This window comes from Cetorhinus maximus, chromosome 18, assembly GCF_964194155.1.
Source record: "Cetorhinus maximus chromosome 18, sCetMax3.hap1.1, whole genome shotgun sequence".
Taxonomy (NCBI): Eukaryota; Metazoa; Chordata; class Chondrichthyes; order Lamniformes; family Cetorhinidae; genus Cetorhinus; species Cetorhinus maximus.
Window position 1 is genome coordinate 28207936 of NC_135896.1, and position 17138 is coordinate 28225073.

The window sequence follows — 17138 nt, forward strand, 5'->3', positions numbered from 1 at the left end:
AAAATCATGAGGGGCTTGGGTAGGTAGACAGGGGGAAACTTTCCCACTCATGAAAAGATAAGAGAATAAGAGGGTACAGATTTAAAGTAATTGACAAAATAAGCAAAAGCAATATGAGAAAAAACTTTCACACAGCAAGTTGTTAGGGTCTGGAATGCACTGCCTGAAAAAGTGTAGTGGAGGCAAGTTCAATCAAGGCATTCAAGAGGGAATTAGGTGATTATTTGAAAAGAAATAATCTGCAGGATTACAGGGAGAAGGCAGGAGAATGGCACGAGGCAATATGCTCATTCGGACAGCCGGTGCAGATACGATGGGCTGAATGGCCTCCTTCTCCACTGTAACAAATCTGTGATAGTGATTGCTATATACTTTGGACTGAAAGACAAAAAGCTCATCAATTTTCCAATGTTTGGCACCAGCACAATGAGTTGTTATCAGGCATCACAAATTGGATTTCTATGGGGCATCTGAAATGCTAGGTCAGCTGCTCAGTATATAAAGAAATGAGAGGCAACAATCTATACGATCAGTTTCAGGATATTTCAACCATAACAATCACAATTGTGATTTTTGCTTAAAAATGGTTACCAAATTGCCATTCTTTCTCTACCGTCCAAATAGAATAAAATTTGGTGGTAACAGTTTTGTAACTTTGTTGGACACAAAAATTAATTCAAAAGGACAGTTTGTAGTTGGTATGAATAACAAGACTGTTCAGATTATTTCTGCTCAAGACAAACAATTGTGGTTCAGCCCCAGTTTTGAACTGTTGGCATATTTGCTAGAACTTTAATTTGAAATTGCCCAAACTCATTCCACATAAAACCTTTGCACTACAGCCAGAGAAGAGACCTTGAATCCATTAGTTTTAGCTAGATATGAATCAAAATACAAGATTATATTTTAATTATTTAATGCACATCATCACCCAGCCCCACAATGTTTTTCACCGGGAGATGGAGCCATTTTACCTTAACGCTAATACAGCAATAACCAAAACCTCTTTCCAAAATCAAGACCCATATCAGTCTGTCCTGGAAGCGGCACAGGAAATGAGAGCCAGGTGAAGGGTTTCCTTAAAATAAAATGTCATAAAATTAGCATATATACCAGAATTTTATGCCAAGGTAAACATGATAAATATAAACATATACTTTGACAAATTCCATTATACATCGTTTGAAAAGGTAGTGAAGAACCAATTTAGTCTATTATACAATATACATATATGTATGAATATATGTATGTTTACATATGGATTCATTGTATTCTGTAAAAACTTAAAGCAAAAACTGTAGTAGTTAGAATCTGACCATGCAGCTCCAGCATTTGTGGTCTCTGGCATTAAATACTTTTCACAATGACAGCAGTAAAAGAATTAAACTATTTAAAATTCGCATTAAAAATGTTTGAATTTGAACCCCAGACCAACAAATTTGAGTTTACACACAGCACAAACTTCCACTCAGTAACACCGATTTCTTTTAATTTTTAAGCCACAATTAAAGGTTACCAAAGAAAGGTCATAGCCATTTGTAAATAAAAGTCTTGAAAAAATGAGTTAAAAAGATATCATTTTGATAAGCATTTTGATGTTAGAACATTAGATTTCTGGACATCTCAATGTCAAAGATCATCAATGAACTAATCCTCTCCATAGAATTAATTTGATTTACAAGTCTTCCTTCTGGTCATGAAGAGATTAATGTCTATAATGTTATCGGAAATTATTTTTTAAAATAGAGTTTAGTGGTGTCTGTGTGTCTTAACTGGATTAAAGACATCTGGTCTAGAGGCTTTGATGTATAGAAGGAAGAAGGTTTGAAATGGTAATTAGATAAACATGGGGAAGTTTAGAAACATGGGGAAGTTTAGAAACATAGGTGTCAAGGGGGCAATTTGCATTTTTATATAAACAACTCAAAAGAATGGGTGAAATATTGCACCTAGCTAGAAGATGTCAAGCAATGTGTTTTTTTTTAATTACTAATAAAATTGGTGGAATGAAAGGATGTTATTGTTAGAAGAGGTGAAATTAAAAGCCTAGTGATACAATGGAAAATTTATATTCGATGAGAAAGATATGTATAAAGGAGATTGTGTGTAAGGCAGAGGCATTTTTAAGATCCAACAAGTGTGAGAAGCCTCAAGCTGCTATCTGCAAGGACCCAGAGCTGAAACTCATTTTGAATGCAACTGTCCAGGTTGCACTTTTCCAGGTGTCTGTTTAAATCTAGGAGATTTACTGTTGCCTTACCGGGGGTCTAACTGAGTCAGATTAATTAGGAGATTTTTGTAGTTATTATAGTAGTAATTTTGTAGACGTATGTAATTTTACAGACGTATGTATGTGTTTATAATCTTTCTGTTCAATTTTGTTTTATAAAAAACCTCGAGACTCGGTAGTCTTATTACTACTGAATTCAAAGCCTGCATCTCAAAAGATACAAATTGCAAAAATGAGTTATGACAGTATTTTCAAGTTTCCCTCTGGGATTTGAATAACTCAGCCTTTACCATTGGCCATGTCATAATACTTCCAAATGAAGTGAATGGAATCATGAAAGCGCCCTGAGGCTATTGCAATATTGAAATTCTAATGTTTTCATCCCAAGCAGAGAGAACATATTGCAGTAAAGGGTATCCAACTTGGCACCTATTTTCACGTTTATAACTAGGCAATGGGCTAAACCGAACCTTTAATCTTCAGGTTGTCTGGACATTTGAGCACTTTGAAATATCAGTGTGAAACAAAAGTAGATCAACAGACCAACCTCCGTATATTAAAATAGTTCAAGAAATTCTGCTGAGTTTAGAAAAATTGAGCAAATACTCGCAGGTCATCAAGAGCAACAACATTCAAACATGGAATTATTCTTCACCTACCCAAACTGCCAGCAGAAAACGCTGTACAAAATGCAGCAGCCAGGTTGTGCATCATATGTTGGTAATATACAGAATCAGGACATATGCATGCAGCAGCACCCACCGATCCAGGCCAACTCTTATTAGGTCTTGGAAATCCCACTAAAAACACTGGAAGTGTGAACAGTGGAAGTAAAGGTGCCGAAAGTGCTGAAGCAAGAACGATGATCGTCAGCACAACTGGGAACAGAATAATATTTAAAATGATTATGATGCTAGAAGACTTTCGGCGCTGCTTCTTCTCTGTCCAGGAGGAAATGAGTACAGTCAAAGCAAATTTGAGCTTGGAAATTGCTTGAAAGAAACGATCTCGTATAATACCGACCTACAAAAGGAAATATAAAAGTGGGTTATAAAACTCTCCAAATTCTAAATAGAATGTCAATAAAGGGACTGTTTTTTAAAATATACATTTAAGTTGAAATTCATTATGAATATTTAACTTTTATTTTTGTAATTCATTTACTACAACCACTTTCATTCATTTGGAATTAATAACAAAAAATAAATTCCAAGGCACTTCATAGTAACTTCAACAAACAAAAGAACTGAAAGCGCTGAATCAGAGTAATGATTGTTGGCACAACTGGAAACAGTAATATTTAAAGCAATAATGGCACTGGAACATTTCCAGCGCTACTGTTTCTTCTCTGTCCAGGAGCAGATAAGTACAATCAAAGCAAATTTAAGCAACTTAATCTACAGTATGTTTATACCTCCTGAACACAATTAACATCAATACATCAATTTAAACAAAGAAAACTAGTGGCCTAAAATCTAATGTATTGTAAAAAGATAGGCCAAATACTTATAACAGTAAAAATTCCAATCTAATTTCCTCTCTAATAAACCAGAAAGATTCATAAAGCAGTTCTGCTCATATGGCCAATGCAGTAGTGTCAGGAAACCCATGTCCCTCTCTGACACCAATCCAGCACACTGAACCTCAGTCTAGCCCAGGCTTGTCCACCCATGTCGCTTGGAGGAGCCACAATTCCATTTTTCGCCTCACTCAAGGTGCCAATGAGCAAATTTCGGAAAGATAAGATTGGCTCAACACTAAACTGAATTTTTTAAAAAAGTTGAGGTATTAAGACACAATTGCTGAGCAAAAATAAAGCAACGTCATAGCATTAAATTGTTAAGTTAAAAAAAGAATAATTAATAAAAATAACCAAAGTATGAGAGGGTCAGTGCGTGTGTGACAGGCTCACTTCCAGTCTCAGGTTGCTCATTCACACACACCTACTCACAGTGGGTGAGGGTGAGTATGTGTTGGTGTATGGTGGTGAGATGAAGTGAGAAACCTGAGACTGGGAGTAAGGCAAACATTTACTCACTCCCCAACTCAATCTCTCACACGTCAACCAGCATCTTCCCCTCCTCTGCCCCCGGGCTCCAGAGTGTCTCACTCCGAGGCCTTACAGCCAGCCTCTTCGCCGCCAGGCCCTGGCACTCTGGTCCTGGTTCCCCCCTTTGCCCACCCCACCCAGGCTCTGGCACTCTGATCCTGCCCCACAACCCCCTTGCTGGGCCCTGGCACTCTGGTCCTGTTCCATCCTATTCCCAGCTCTCTGGTCCATCCACCCCAACCCCGGGCCCAGGCTCACTAGTGACAAGGGTGCCGATAAGCAGCAAACGTGGGAGAAGAATGGCCTGTGATTGGAGGAGCAGCTCTCTGCAGAATCTCTTCCACTTTTATTCCACTCTGACCGGCTTCAGGGGCCACAATCCGGCCCACGGGCTGCCAGTTGGACAAGACTGGTCTAGCCTACTATATTCTTCAGTTTAAATATTACATACACCCACTCGTGCCACTAGCTGGTCATAGACTGGGGCATGAATGCAAAATCTTTCTGGTCCATACAGTTTACCATCTCAATAAACCCACTAATTCCAAGTCAAAACTATCAATCTGAATTTCTAAAATGAGTCCTGGATCTGAGGCAGTAACTTGTAAAACAAAACTAATAAAAATCTGATATAGCCAGGTGATTGACAAAGGCTATGTGACAAAAATGCCAGAACAAATATTTTCCCTCATGTCTGTAGCAGTACAGAAAGTAGAAATAATAAAAAAAGGGGGGAAAAAAAGAAAATAACCAAATGTATTATACAAGAGCCATCATCTTTGAACTTCAGTTAAGATACTGTTTTAAAAATATATAATTCTTTTGGCAACAGTTCACAGATGGACAGAACCAGAACTTAACTATGCAGTGAAACTATAATCAAATATTTTATAATTAAAACATTATTTTCAGCTGCTGCATTTTATTACACATGCTATAACAATATTTCTAAATGCACACAGAGCATTTCGCTATTGCCTGTAAAATTCCATTAACATTTAAAATTATCTACATTATAGTTTACACAGTGTTCCCACTGGATTCAGAAAACAAACTGTACCCTGCTGGTAAAACATATACTGAGGGGCAAATAACTCAACAGGAGAATAGACAAAATAAAAACTGCAGTTACCATTAGGAGTTGGATTCCTGTACCTATACCGTTCCACCATACCAAACTTGAATGCAATGTGGAAAGACGCACAATTGCTATCACTACCACTTCCAATAGTGCATTCTCTGTATTCTGCCACACCTATTAAGACAACCAGATACTTGTTTTTCAAAATGAAAAATTTATCAAAATTAAAAATAATAAAAACATGTTCAGTTATACAAATATTGATTACAATTTTTCCTTAAATGTAGCCTAAATGTGGCAAATGATTTAAAAATAAATTCAGGATCTACCAAAAATGTTGGCGTCTCTTACCACCAAGACATTGACCCTAGATTTTGCAGTGTACAGCAAATGAACAGCACTCACTCATATTATGCTTATTGCCGCTCCCAGACTTCTCGCGGGCCCTCAAGTGGCAATTTATGGTCATTGGGAATTTGATACAACATAATGTCCTCCATAGGTGACCTGGGATCTGCATGAACAGGACAGGCAATAGCATCTCTCTTCAACCAATCAGATTGAAGAATCCTTACTGACATACACAAAGTCTGAACCAGCAAGTGTAACTGAGAATGTTGAATTCAATGTAAAAATCACATACAGAAAGTAAAATAGAGTGGAAAAGGAAAGAAGATGGAATTGAGAAGGAAATGAAAGAAGATAAAATATTTTTTAGATTGTTGCAGATCTTCAAAAATATTTAAAGTTTGAAGGAATCAGACTCCACTTGTAAAAGTAAATTTCAGTGCCAGATAGGTTGTTTGGTAGTCATTACAACATATCACACTGTTAAAAACGTACTTACACTTGAATGGACATTTCCTAACTTTCATTGGCATTTTTACTATGTATTTCTGCAATTTCTTATTTTAAGTGTTTAGAAGTCAAGTCTCTTGGTTAGGTACCAGTATGGCAAAGCGATACAGCAAAGCAGTGGAACAGCAATGCAAATCGGACAACTTCATGACTTCCACATTTAACTTAATTTGTGCGGTCTCCATTAGTTGCTGTCTGATTTATTCCTTAATAACATTGAGTGCTGATAACCTCAACATTGGCCAGGATCTTGCAGTCCCAATAGCGGCGAATGCTAAAAAGTTTGATACTGTTGAGGGCCACAATGCCACTGCAATTTCAGATGATCTCACTTATACCGAAATCTGGAAGTTGGGGTCCGCCTGAATGTGCTCTGGAGGAGCCCACACTGATGTCATTCGGGAACTTAGCTAATTGTCTAGCAGTTACATGACTTTCTACATTTGCAGAGTCTTCTAGAGCGCATCCCTTTAAACCAACAGGATTGTTAAAACATTGCCACAGCCCCAACTCCACTCCCCTGCTACACTCTCAGCTCCTTAGTCCCACCAGTCAAAAACAACACTTGGAGAGGAAAAACCCCTCCATCAAGGAGGCCAAGAAAATAGAAGGAATCAGAGTTTGGAGGAACAGCAAGGGTCAACGCATAAAAACAGAATTCTTCTAAGAACAAATATAATTTTGGATTTACTAGCAAAAATTGATCTAATCTTAATTCTATGGTCATTTGACCAACAACTTGAATTTATATAGTGCCTTTAATGTAATACAACATCCAAGGCGCTTCACAGAAGCATTATAAAACAAAATTTCACACTGAGCCACATAAAGAGGTATAGGGCAGATGACCAAAGGCTTCACCAAAGATGCAGATTTTAAAGGAGTATCTAAAAAGAGGAAAGAGAGGCAATTCCAGAGTTTATGGCCTTGGCAGTTGAAGGCATAATGTGTTTTAAAAAAATGTATTTTGACTTTTAAGATCAAATAAAAGGTGGAAAGAATTGTATAAATTTAAAGTGTTACAAATGTGAGGTTTTAAGACCGTCTCTTTAATTTAGGGTAAAAGGGAGGAATTGAGAGGGCCATGTGACCTGTTCTGAATTCTGTTGAGTGGCTTGGGTGTTAAGGCGGCGGGGGGGGTGGGGAGAGATGTTTTATTGGGAAGAAGGTGCAAGGTGTTCATTCCTGTAAACAATGACCAAAGCATCTGTGCTGATGGTGGATAGGCTTAAAGCTCCAAAGTCCCAGGAAGGTGTTAAGAGTGTCAGGTTTTGTAAATGGTTATACTTTAAACTGCCATGCTTTTTGTTTTTTTTTAAATGGGCTGTCTTATGAGGAAAGGTTAGACAGATTGGGCTTTTTTCCACTGGAGTTTAGAAGATTGAGTGGTGACTTGATTGAAGTATATAAGATTCTGAACAATCTTATTCTTTCATGGGATGTGAGCTTAACTGGCTGGGCCAGCATTTATTACCCATCCCTAGTTGCCCTTGAGAAGGTGGTGGTGAGCTGCCTTCTTGAACCGCTGTAGTCTATGTGGTGTAGGTACATCCACAGTGCTGTTAGAAAGGGAGTTCCAGGATTTTGACCAGCAACTGTGAAGGAATATTTCCAAGTCAGGATACTGAGCGACTTGGAGGGGAACTTCCAGGTGGTGGTATTCCCATCTATTTGCTGCCCTTGTCCTTCTAGATGGTAGTGGTTGTGGATATGGAAGGTGCTGTCTAAGGAGCCTTGATGAATTCCTGCAGTGCATCTTGTAGATAGTACACGCTGCTGCGACTGTGCATCGATGATGGAGAGAGTGAATGTTTGTGGATGGGGTGCCAATCAAGCAGGCTGCTTTGTCCTGGACAGTGTCAAATTTCTTCAGTGTTGTGGGAGCTGCACTCATCCAGGCAAGTGGAGAGTATTCCATCACAGTCCTGACTTGTGCCTTGTAGATGGTGGACAAGATTTGGTGAGTCAGGAGTTGAGTTACTTGTCGCACGATTCCTAGCCTCTGACCTGCTCTTGTAGCCACAGTATTTATATGTCTAGTTCAGATTAGTTTCTGGTCAATGGCAACCCCGAGGAGATTGATAGTGGGGGATTCAGTGATGGTAATGTCAGTGACGTCAAGGGGCAATGGTTAGGTTCTCTCTTGTTGGAGACAGTCATTGCCTGGCACTTGTGATGCAAATGTTACTTGCCACTTGTCAGCCCAAGCCTGGATGTTGTCCAGGTCTTGCTGCATTTGGACATGGACTGCTTCAGTATCCGAGGATATTGGGCCTGGATAAGGTAGTCTTAGGAAGGGTGTTTTCTCTTGTGGGTGAGTCCAGAACTAGGAGGCGTGGTTTTAAAATTAAGGGTCGCCTTTTTAGGACAGAGATGAGGAGAAATGTTTTCTCTCATGAGGTTATGCAACTTTGGAATACTCTGCTTCAGGTGGTGGAGGCAGGGTCATTGAGTATTTTTAAGACGGAGGTTGATTGATTCCCTTAGCTACAAGAATCTAAGGTTATCAGGAGTAGATGGGACTGTGGAATTTGAAACACATTCTGAGCAGCCATGATGTTATTGAACATATTTTGTATGTTTGTACATTTAGTTTCAAGATAGAATGAAGTTGGCAGTCTAGAGGATAGCTAATTAACATTCTACCGGGTATATAAGGTCCATGTGCTTCACGTTGCCATAGAGATGAGCTTTGTGAGAGGAATGGTCCATGGGAAACTATTGTAGGATCAGGTTACTGGTTTTCCTGAAAAAAAATCACTGAATTTCATTGACAGGTTCAGTCTCCAAAAATCCAAGAGAGCATCAAGAGACAGAAGCAGCAAATCTCTATGGTTCACCATGCAAGAACATGTGTGGGAGCTCGTGCTCAGGTTGAAGAGACCAAGGTCGTGAAGGTTTAAATGAAGCTGGAAGATTCGCTTAGCTGTAGCTAGAGGGAGGAATCTCCAGGGTAGGCCACACCATGAAAATCTGCTCAAGGAGAAATTCTCAAACTGGAAAAGGAAAGGGAGCTAAGAACCACTTTGGACTGGTTCCTGGAGAAAAATGTGTCCTCTTAAGGGACAGAGTAACTGTAGAGAGAGATTTTCAGTCATTTTAAATGTTTAATTGGGGGGGGGGGGGGGGGGGGATCTTTTCTGTAGTTTAGATTTAGTGTTTAATTAATGTTGCTTTTAGTTCGTATGCTACAATAAAAGTCTTAAAACTTGAAATATTGTCATGCAATTCCTTCAAGTTGGTCACTCGGAATTCAAATTCTTTCTTCAAAAATGTTATTGGTCTCTAAGGGAATCATAACAAAAGAGTAAAAAAAAAAATCATTGGACCAATATACAACAAAACTTACTATTCGGAATGCCCGTGTGAATCCAATACAAAGAGATGCAGTGTGGAGGTCCTGCAGTGAAGTATCAACAGAGAGAAAGGCTACCATGGCAAATGGAGAGACTAGAACAAACAGAATAGCTATTAGAACAATTTAACCCACAAAAGTCTCTAAAAATGTAAAGTACTTCACTATGTTTTAGCATTTTGAAAGGATAACATTGATCAAGCAAAAACAAAGATACTGTACCTTGTTGATTCCAATCCTGAAAAATTCTCCTTGAACACCATTGTACATTTATACTGCAGACAACTGGCAAGAACCATGACTTGAAAATGGGAAATGAAAACTAAAAAATCATTCCAACAAGTTTCAAGTGCTATGTTAATTAAAGTTCAAGTCAGTTCTTTTTGGTTAGGAAACAGAGTTGAACTTTGAATGACAAAGGTTTGAGGAAAAGAAAAAACTGTCTCACCACCCTGTAATATTGCATTGCATTCCAATGTGTAGTACCACTGTATCAATCAGGTTTTTAAACATTATGTTTACTTTCTAATATGATTTGTCCATTTTTCTTTTCCCCTCTTTCATTTCAGTACAATTGCACCTTCATCTGGAAGGGTGCAATGGCTCTCTGTACAAATGTACAGTACTGTACTGAATTAATCACTGTTAGCAGATAAAAATACACTCCCAAATACAAAAAGACAATGCCAAAAAGGAGCCCTCTCCATTTCATTGGATCTCTGTCCTGGATACCAAGACCTTTTCCACTCTCTCCCTATGCTAGGCCCAGTCATCCTTTTCCTCAGCATAGGCTCCAACAATTCCAGACACACCAGTCTTTGGTGACTTTCAACAGGAGCACTTTCAAGTCAGGAATGCAAGACAGCAGTCACTGCTTCTTCTTGCCACAGGCCCCAACCTCCAAGTTGTCATACAACCATGCATGTCACAGCACCACCCAGTGGTCTCTTCCCAATTTACCCAGTCACATATTGCTGCGTGTGTTAAAGACTTCTTTTTAAAAAATGAAAGATCAAAATTTAGTAAACACCCATTTAGAGTGAAAATAAAGAAAGATCAAAGAGGTTAAAAAGGGGAGAGAGAGAGAGAGAGAGAGAGATTAAGAAACAGACATCTTGCCAGAAATAAACTACACACAGCAATAACCACCCAGCCTATTATCATTTTAGGCAACTTACTGAGATTGAGAAGAATCCTTTGAATCAAGCCAGCCTTCATCAATATTGCTTGTTTGTGCTTAAAAACTTTCACAGTTCTAATGCCTTTAGGAAATAAAGGATTTCGAAAGAATCCAAACAGGACATATGCACTTTGAATTTCTTGGAAAATCTTCCATACTACCAGAGTTATTATTAAGATATAGCTTATTATAGTCTGAGGACTTATTCTAGATGTAGTTGATCTTCTTGCAAAGGAATGCAATAAACCAGCTTCTGCAAGTGTCATTGTGAGAAGACTAGTATAAATCAAGGTTTCTTTCCAGCCAAGCTGCCATCCAATTCGGTTCCTAAAACGTTTAGGATATTCCAATGAGGCACAAGCTGTCCTGCAGCAGAATCTGAATGAAGCCTCAACTTGGGTGAGATCGAGACTAAGTATAAATCCCATTCCAGTTGTGAACAGCACCACACCAAGTGTGTTGGGGATAAAGAATGTTGCAATCACCACTCCAACAGACACAATAAACATAAGCAACAGCCTGCAGAAATAAAAATCAGATGTAAAATTAAACACATCAGCCTAACACTATACCTGTATAGTAGAAATTTTTAATTAGCCACAAATTCTGTGACTGTGTCAAGTGCATGTTTGTGTTAATGATCATAAGGGTAAAGAAAACATTGTCAAACACCAGCTGATTTTCCAAGTGTTCTGCATAGGGAATCAAAATCAAATTAAAGGTAAAGCAGGGTTAGAGCACAGGGATAATTGAAGTAGGGTCAATGAAAACCACAAGGCGGCCGGGGGCAGTGGAACAACAACGTAGAAGCAGATCCAGAGCTTGGAAGAAGTTGAGTCAGTGTGGCAGAGAGGGGAATTTGGATCAATAAGGAATTTGATAAAATAGATGCAGAGAAACTGTTTCTTTTGGTGGGAGAATCGACAAGGCAGCAGCAGAATCTTAAAATTATAACTAAGCCATTTAGAAGTGAAATCAGGAAGCACGTTTTTTTCTCCCACACAAAGGGCAGTGGAAATTTGCAACTCTATCCCCAAAAGCACTGTTGGGTCAATTAAAATTTAAGACTAAAATCAATAGATTTTTGTTAGGTAAGGCTATGAAGGGAAAAGCTGGATATAATGGACTTTTAGTACAGATCAATCATGACATTATTAAATGGCAGAAAGGGTTCATTGACTGAAAGGCAAACTCCTGTTCCTATGTTCTAATTTAAAATGGTAACTATTTTTAAATAGAAACTTAAACATATTTAACCCTGAACAGGAGCAGGTTGCGTTGAAGATGTTATGGAGAGACCACAAATAAAACTTCAACTGTTGAAGCATTAAATATATTTGATGAATTGCATTATTATAATAGTGTCATAAACACATTTTAAAAACGCAAGTCCTGCTACATTACAATGTAATTTTCAAATGTAGTAATTCCAATGTTATGAAGTTATAGCACAAAAGTTTCACATCTAGAACATTGGTCAATTGCAGGTGTCAGTTAGGTTAAAAAAAACAGCAAGAATAATGACTGGTGGCTGAAATGCAATTAAACACATTGTGAGAAAATGTGCTAATTTGTTTTTAGACACCGGTTTTTGACTTCCTGTATTTAAGGAAAAAAAAATCGGAGCTGAAAACAAGTTGCACAAATCTCCTGCTGTATGAATAAAGTGTTTGTAACTAAGTTTACAGAGTATTACCTAGTAACTGACAATGGAAAGTTTTGTGCTGAGTCCACAGTCTCATTTTCAGGAAATGCACATACATAAAAATTAGACAATCAGACATTCTTCCAAATATTTCCTCCCTTCCCCCACTTATTTTCTTCAATTACTCAGTTCCTTTAATAATTGCTATATTGAATTAGACATACATTTTTCAAGATTGCACACTTGGCAGTGAAAATGCAGGATGTTGAAATACAGGGATCTTTCTTCCTAACGACATAAAATTAAATACAGCAAAGTATTTGTGTCACAGTTTGCAAAAATAATAGGCAGTCTAAGTTTTTGCATAACCTTTACAAAGCATAATTTACACTTTTTTAGAACCTGGTTAAATCAAATCAGTGAATCATAAATTTTAGAAAGATCCCACACTTTTATCACAACAAAAACAAAATTACCTGGAAAAACTCAGCAGGTCTGGCAGCATCGGCGGAGAAGAAAAGAGTTGACGTTTCGAGTCCTCGAAACGTCAACTCTTTTCTTCTCCGCCGATGCTGCCAGACCTGCTGAGTTTTTCCAGGTAATTCTGTTTTCGTTGTGGATTTCCAGCATCCGCAGTTTTTTGTTTTTACCCACATTTTTATGCCTGTTATTTGCCCAGTTAGTTGATGCAGAAGGTTACAACAATTAGCTTCAGTGCCTCTCAGTTTGGAAAGAGATTAGCAATGCTTCCCCCTTCTGACCATTGTCTAGTGACCCTTACTGCAAGCACACATGTACATCAGATGGGGACAAGATCAAAATTAGCTGTGATGTCATCTGAATAAATAGCACACTAACATTCACTGCCATGTCTCACACGAATGAATAAATGTAACTTTGGTAAAGCACTGAAGGGCCTCTGACACTTTCAACAGTACCTCAGAAAATCAATGCCTTCAGAAGAGGAGGGTAGGAAAGAACATTTATCAGAGGGGAAAAAAATTGCCTTTCTCGTGTAGACTTGAAAATGAAAAAACATTAGCGAAGGATTTAGAGCAATGTTGTGAACCAGGATCAATTTTATGCAGCATTTTAACACAATCACAACCCTTGCAGAAAACAAAATGCTCTGAAGAGCTTTCACAGCATCACCAAATGCTGTAATGAGGCCCTCAAAGAGTGGGATTCAGAAAGACCAACCAATATCAAATTGGCCATCATGAAATATACTATAGCTTATGAACTATTGGATGAGAAGTAAACGTATGTAAAATTTTAAGTTTATGGAGGAACGTGTCTTTTCTACTAAACCATCTCGTGCTTTCCACTGGGAAGACTTGAATCTTACCTTAAATTGGTTGCCATGGGTGAACCTCCAAACCCAAATTCTAAGACTTGCTCGAGAAGCCATAAGAAAAGTGCATCCACAGGAGGCAAAATACCAACTGCCCAGAGGACAGGCAGAAATACAAAAATAATGTGCAAAATCTGATTTATTTGAAGCAGGGTTGGGTTTACAGTAAATCTGAGGAAAGGAAAAGTCAAATATTAATTCCAAAAGCACCATTGTACAAAATGCACAACTATCAATCTCTCTATTCCAAATTCAATCTCCAGGTTCAGATAGCCTACTGTTAGTTAAATATTGTGAGCAACTAAAATTTGCTCAAACCAGAAGGCAATATAATATTGATAAATTTCTATCAGCAAGAGCGGAAAAAGAATCTTAAGATTATTAAACAAAATATGTAGCTGAAAAGAAATTCAGCTTTACACATTCTCCTTCTCGGTCCACAATATAAGCTTTCTAAATTAATGCCAATCTCCATGTTTCAGAGCTCTTAAAGGTTAGCTCTTCTTCTGGTACTGACTGGCTAATTTCCACTCCTGCAAAGTGAGTAGCATTGAGACAGGTTCAAATTGGAAACAAAACATTTCTCTAAAACTCAAATGTGTACAAACTTCCCTTGAACATAAAAATTAAGATGCTTTATTGAATTTTTTACATTTTAACCATGGTTCATTAAGGTTATTCCACTTCAAAAGCTCAAACCAATAATGTTCTCAAATACAGCCCTAAAATGTCAGAAGAACTAAAAGGCATTCCAGAATTTAAACTAGAGAAATTCCATAATTTTTAATTTTAAGTGTAATTTTAATTTTTCCAAATATTTCTAAGCTTGGACAATTTCAGATCTAAATGACACATCTAGTCATATGGGCAATAGTATCATTAAAATATCAAAAATCAGAATGGAAATCCACAACTGAAAATCAGGTCAAAATCTGAATCCAAATATAATCTTGACCAATTCATTCAGTTGTAATTCCACAACTAATTTCTCATCACATCAACATAAAGATTTAAAAAGTTGTATACCTGTAGGCAAGATCCACTGCAATGAAAGCAAAAATATATAGTGGTCTGGTAAGCGCATTGATTTCATATGTATCTTGTGGTTGGAATGTAGCAGTCTCCACAGCAGTATTTATTATCAATGAATATTCTCCAATGCACACAGTCACCCAACCAAAAACAAAGAGCACAACTGTTGCCCCTGTGTTGGCATATAGTATCATTAACCTGTTAGGTAGCAAATACCATGTTCCAAGGCCACATAATGCTCCAGCTAGAATGCAGTGAAAGACTGTATTGATTAAGTATTTTTTTCCAGGTATGATGAATTTTATTGTCTCCGGCCCAGCACAGCTGGAAAAATCAAATTCATCCTCATCTGCCAAGGTATTTTCAGATGGGAATGTTTCAACAGTCACATTCTTCTGTCTGACCCACAAGTTCATGCCTTGAATGATGAAGGCTGCGAGCAGCATCAATCCTGCAGCAAGGACTGATGCCCAATAATCTTCTAATGCATTTAGCTGATAAAGAACAGTCCCTACACCACCAAAAACCCATGGTATCAGGAACAAGATGATCTGGTTAACATAGATGTAAGGTGGAGCATAGTATCCAAGTTTGAATCGTGGTCCTCCTAGTGCCGTCTGTGGAAATCGTTTCCAAAAGAATTCCTGTTTGTAGTCATTTAGTAGTGGGACATCTGGACCCATCCTGATTTCGCACACTTTTTTACATCGTTAGTATTTCCACAGTGTGGTTTTGCCTGAGAATGTCAGAATTTAACAGTAAGACATCTAGATATTCAAGTTTAGGATTACAGCCATTATCTCCACTCTTATACCCAGTAGACAAGCACTTAAAATTTGGCATCGCAATTCAGTGCAGTTGAAATAGACCTACATGATGTTGAGGGAGGCAAACACAAGTTTGAAAGCATGTAATATAATTGCAGAACATTACCTACCAAGGGTAGTGACTCACTACTCAACTTACAAACTTTCTAAATAAGTAGTAAGATATCCCATTCCATGGATAGTTCAAGACCTGTATTGCAGATTCTATGTTTACTGTGATCCTGCTGCAACCCAAATGCAAAACTAACTTGCCCATGTAACACAGCAAATTTACCAAATCAATAGATCATACAACTGGCTCAAGGTAATTTACTTTACAGATGCTACCAGTGCTCAAAGATAAGTTTCACAGATAGATCTGTTCTCGTATTTAGGTACCACATTAAAGAACTTGCTTAAGATGCATCTGTTTGTTCTTCACTAAAACCTCTTGCTCCCAGATACCTGCATGAGAAGTTTTTTTAAGTACCTCCCACAGCATCTGCTTAAAATGAAGTATTTTATCAATTTATTAATTTTATTTCCTTGCCCCAAAAGGGATCATTTTTCCACTATTTTATCTCCTCCTTGCCGATGTAGATTTTTGGTTCTTGCTGTAAGGCTTATTGATACTCCTCATTCAGGATGTCTCCAACATTCAGGGATGAAATTATATAAAAACAGGGGATTATTTGCTCACTAAAGAAAGTTGCCGTAGTCCCAGAGGACCATAGGCTGCTCTCTCATTAGAGAGACACAACAGGTGGTGAGTTAACCCAAGGGTCATCACACCTCAGGCGAGGTTAAGAAGGCCTCATAGATGACCTCGCCAGAAAGGGAATTGAACCCATGCTGTTGGTGTCACTCTGCATCACAAACCAGTCATCCAGTTGGGGAAAATGTAAGCATCAACATGGACTGGTTGGGCTGAATGGTCTGTTTCCGTGGTGTACCTTTAGTAAATCCATTTACTAACATTTACTAACAGGCCCCCAGAACTTGTTCTGTCTTTCAGTGAGATCATTGCTGATATAAGCCTCATTTACCCACCTTGATTTTATATACCTTTCCCAACAAAATTCCATCTCAGTCTTGAAAGTTTCAACTAACCTGTAAGAAATTGGGGCCTTTAATAAGTGGATATCTTCTGCATTTTATAGGATTTTCTAAGCAGCACTGATTGCCTCTCTTTCTAAACACTTTTACCTCTGAACAGTTTTCAGAAACAGCAAGATCACTTCATTCAGGCTGCCTTTTTTACATTCCTGAATTGTTAGATGGCATCCTGTGCATCCCCTTATCTCCCAAGTGTTTAGAAAAGACCAAGATATGACCCTCAGCAAGATGTAAAAGAAAAAAACTGACCTCAAGCAGGGTGACACACGAGGTGGTGGGGAGGGCTGGGGTGTTAACCACTTTGACATTTTGAGCATCTGTCCTGTATCTATTGTCAGAATAGATAGATGATTGACACTGGGTAAGCTACCAGCCCCCAAAAACAGGTATATAGATTGGTGTCATACTGGTGGTAGTGGGCTGAGGTACGG

The 17138-nt window shown here is 38.2% G+C and overlaps 1 protein-coding gene across 1 annotated transcript in view; it reads right to left on the reverse strand.

The window, feature by feature from the left end:
- The window catches only part of pcnx4 (pecanex 4), a 35178-nt gene extending 19661 nt beyond the window's left edge, over positions 1 to 15517 (reverse strand). Inside the window, exons 1-7 of the mRNA XM_078562274.1 lie at positions 14780 to 15517; positions 13748 to 13924; positions 10753 to 11273; positions 9569 to 9669; positions 5413 to 5535; positions 2890 to 3253; positions 975 to 1078 (exon numbers count right to left, since the gene is read on the reverse strand). Of these exons, the coding sequence (XP_078418400.1) occupies positions 975 to 1078; positions 2890 to 3253; positions 5413 to 5535; positions 9569 to 9669; positions 10753 to 11273; positions 13748 to 13924; positions 14780 to 15468 (2079 nt within the window). The 5' untranslated portion in view covers positions 15469 to 15517. The remainder of the gene's footprint in view (positions 1 to 974; positions 1079 to 2889; positions 3254 to 5412; positions 5536 to 9568; positions 9670 to 10752; positions 11274 to 13747; positions 13925 to 14779) is intronic.
- Between the last annotated feature and the right edge of the window lie 1621 nt (positions 15518 to 17138).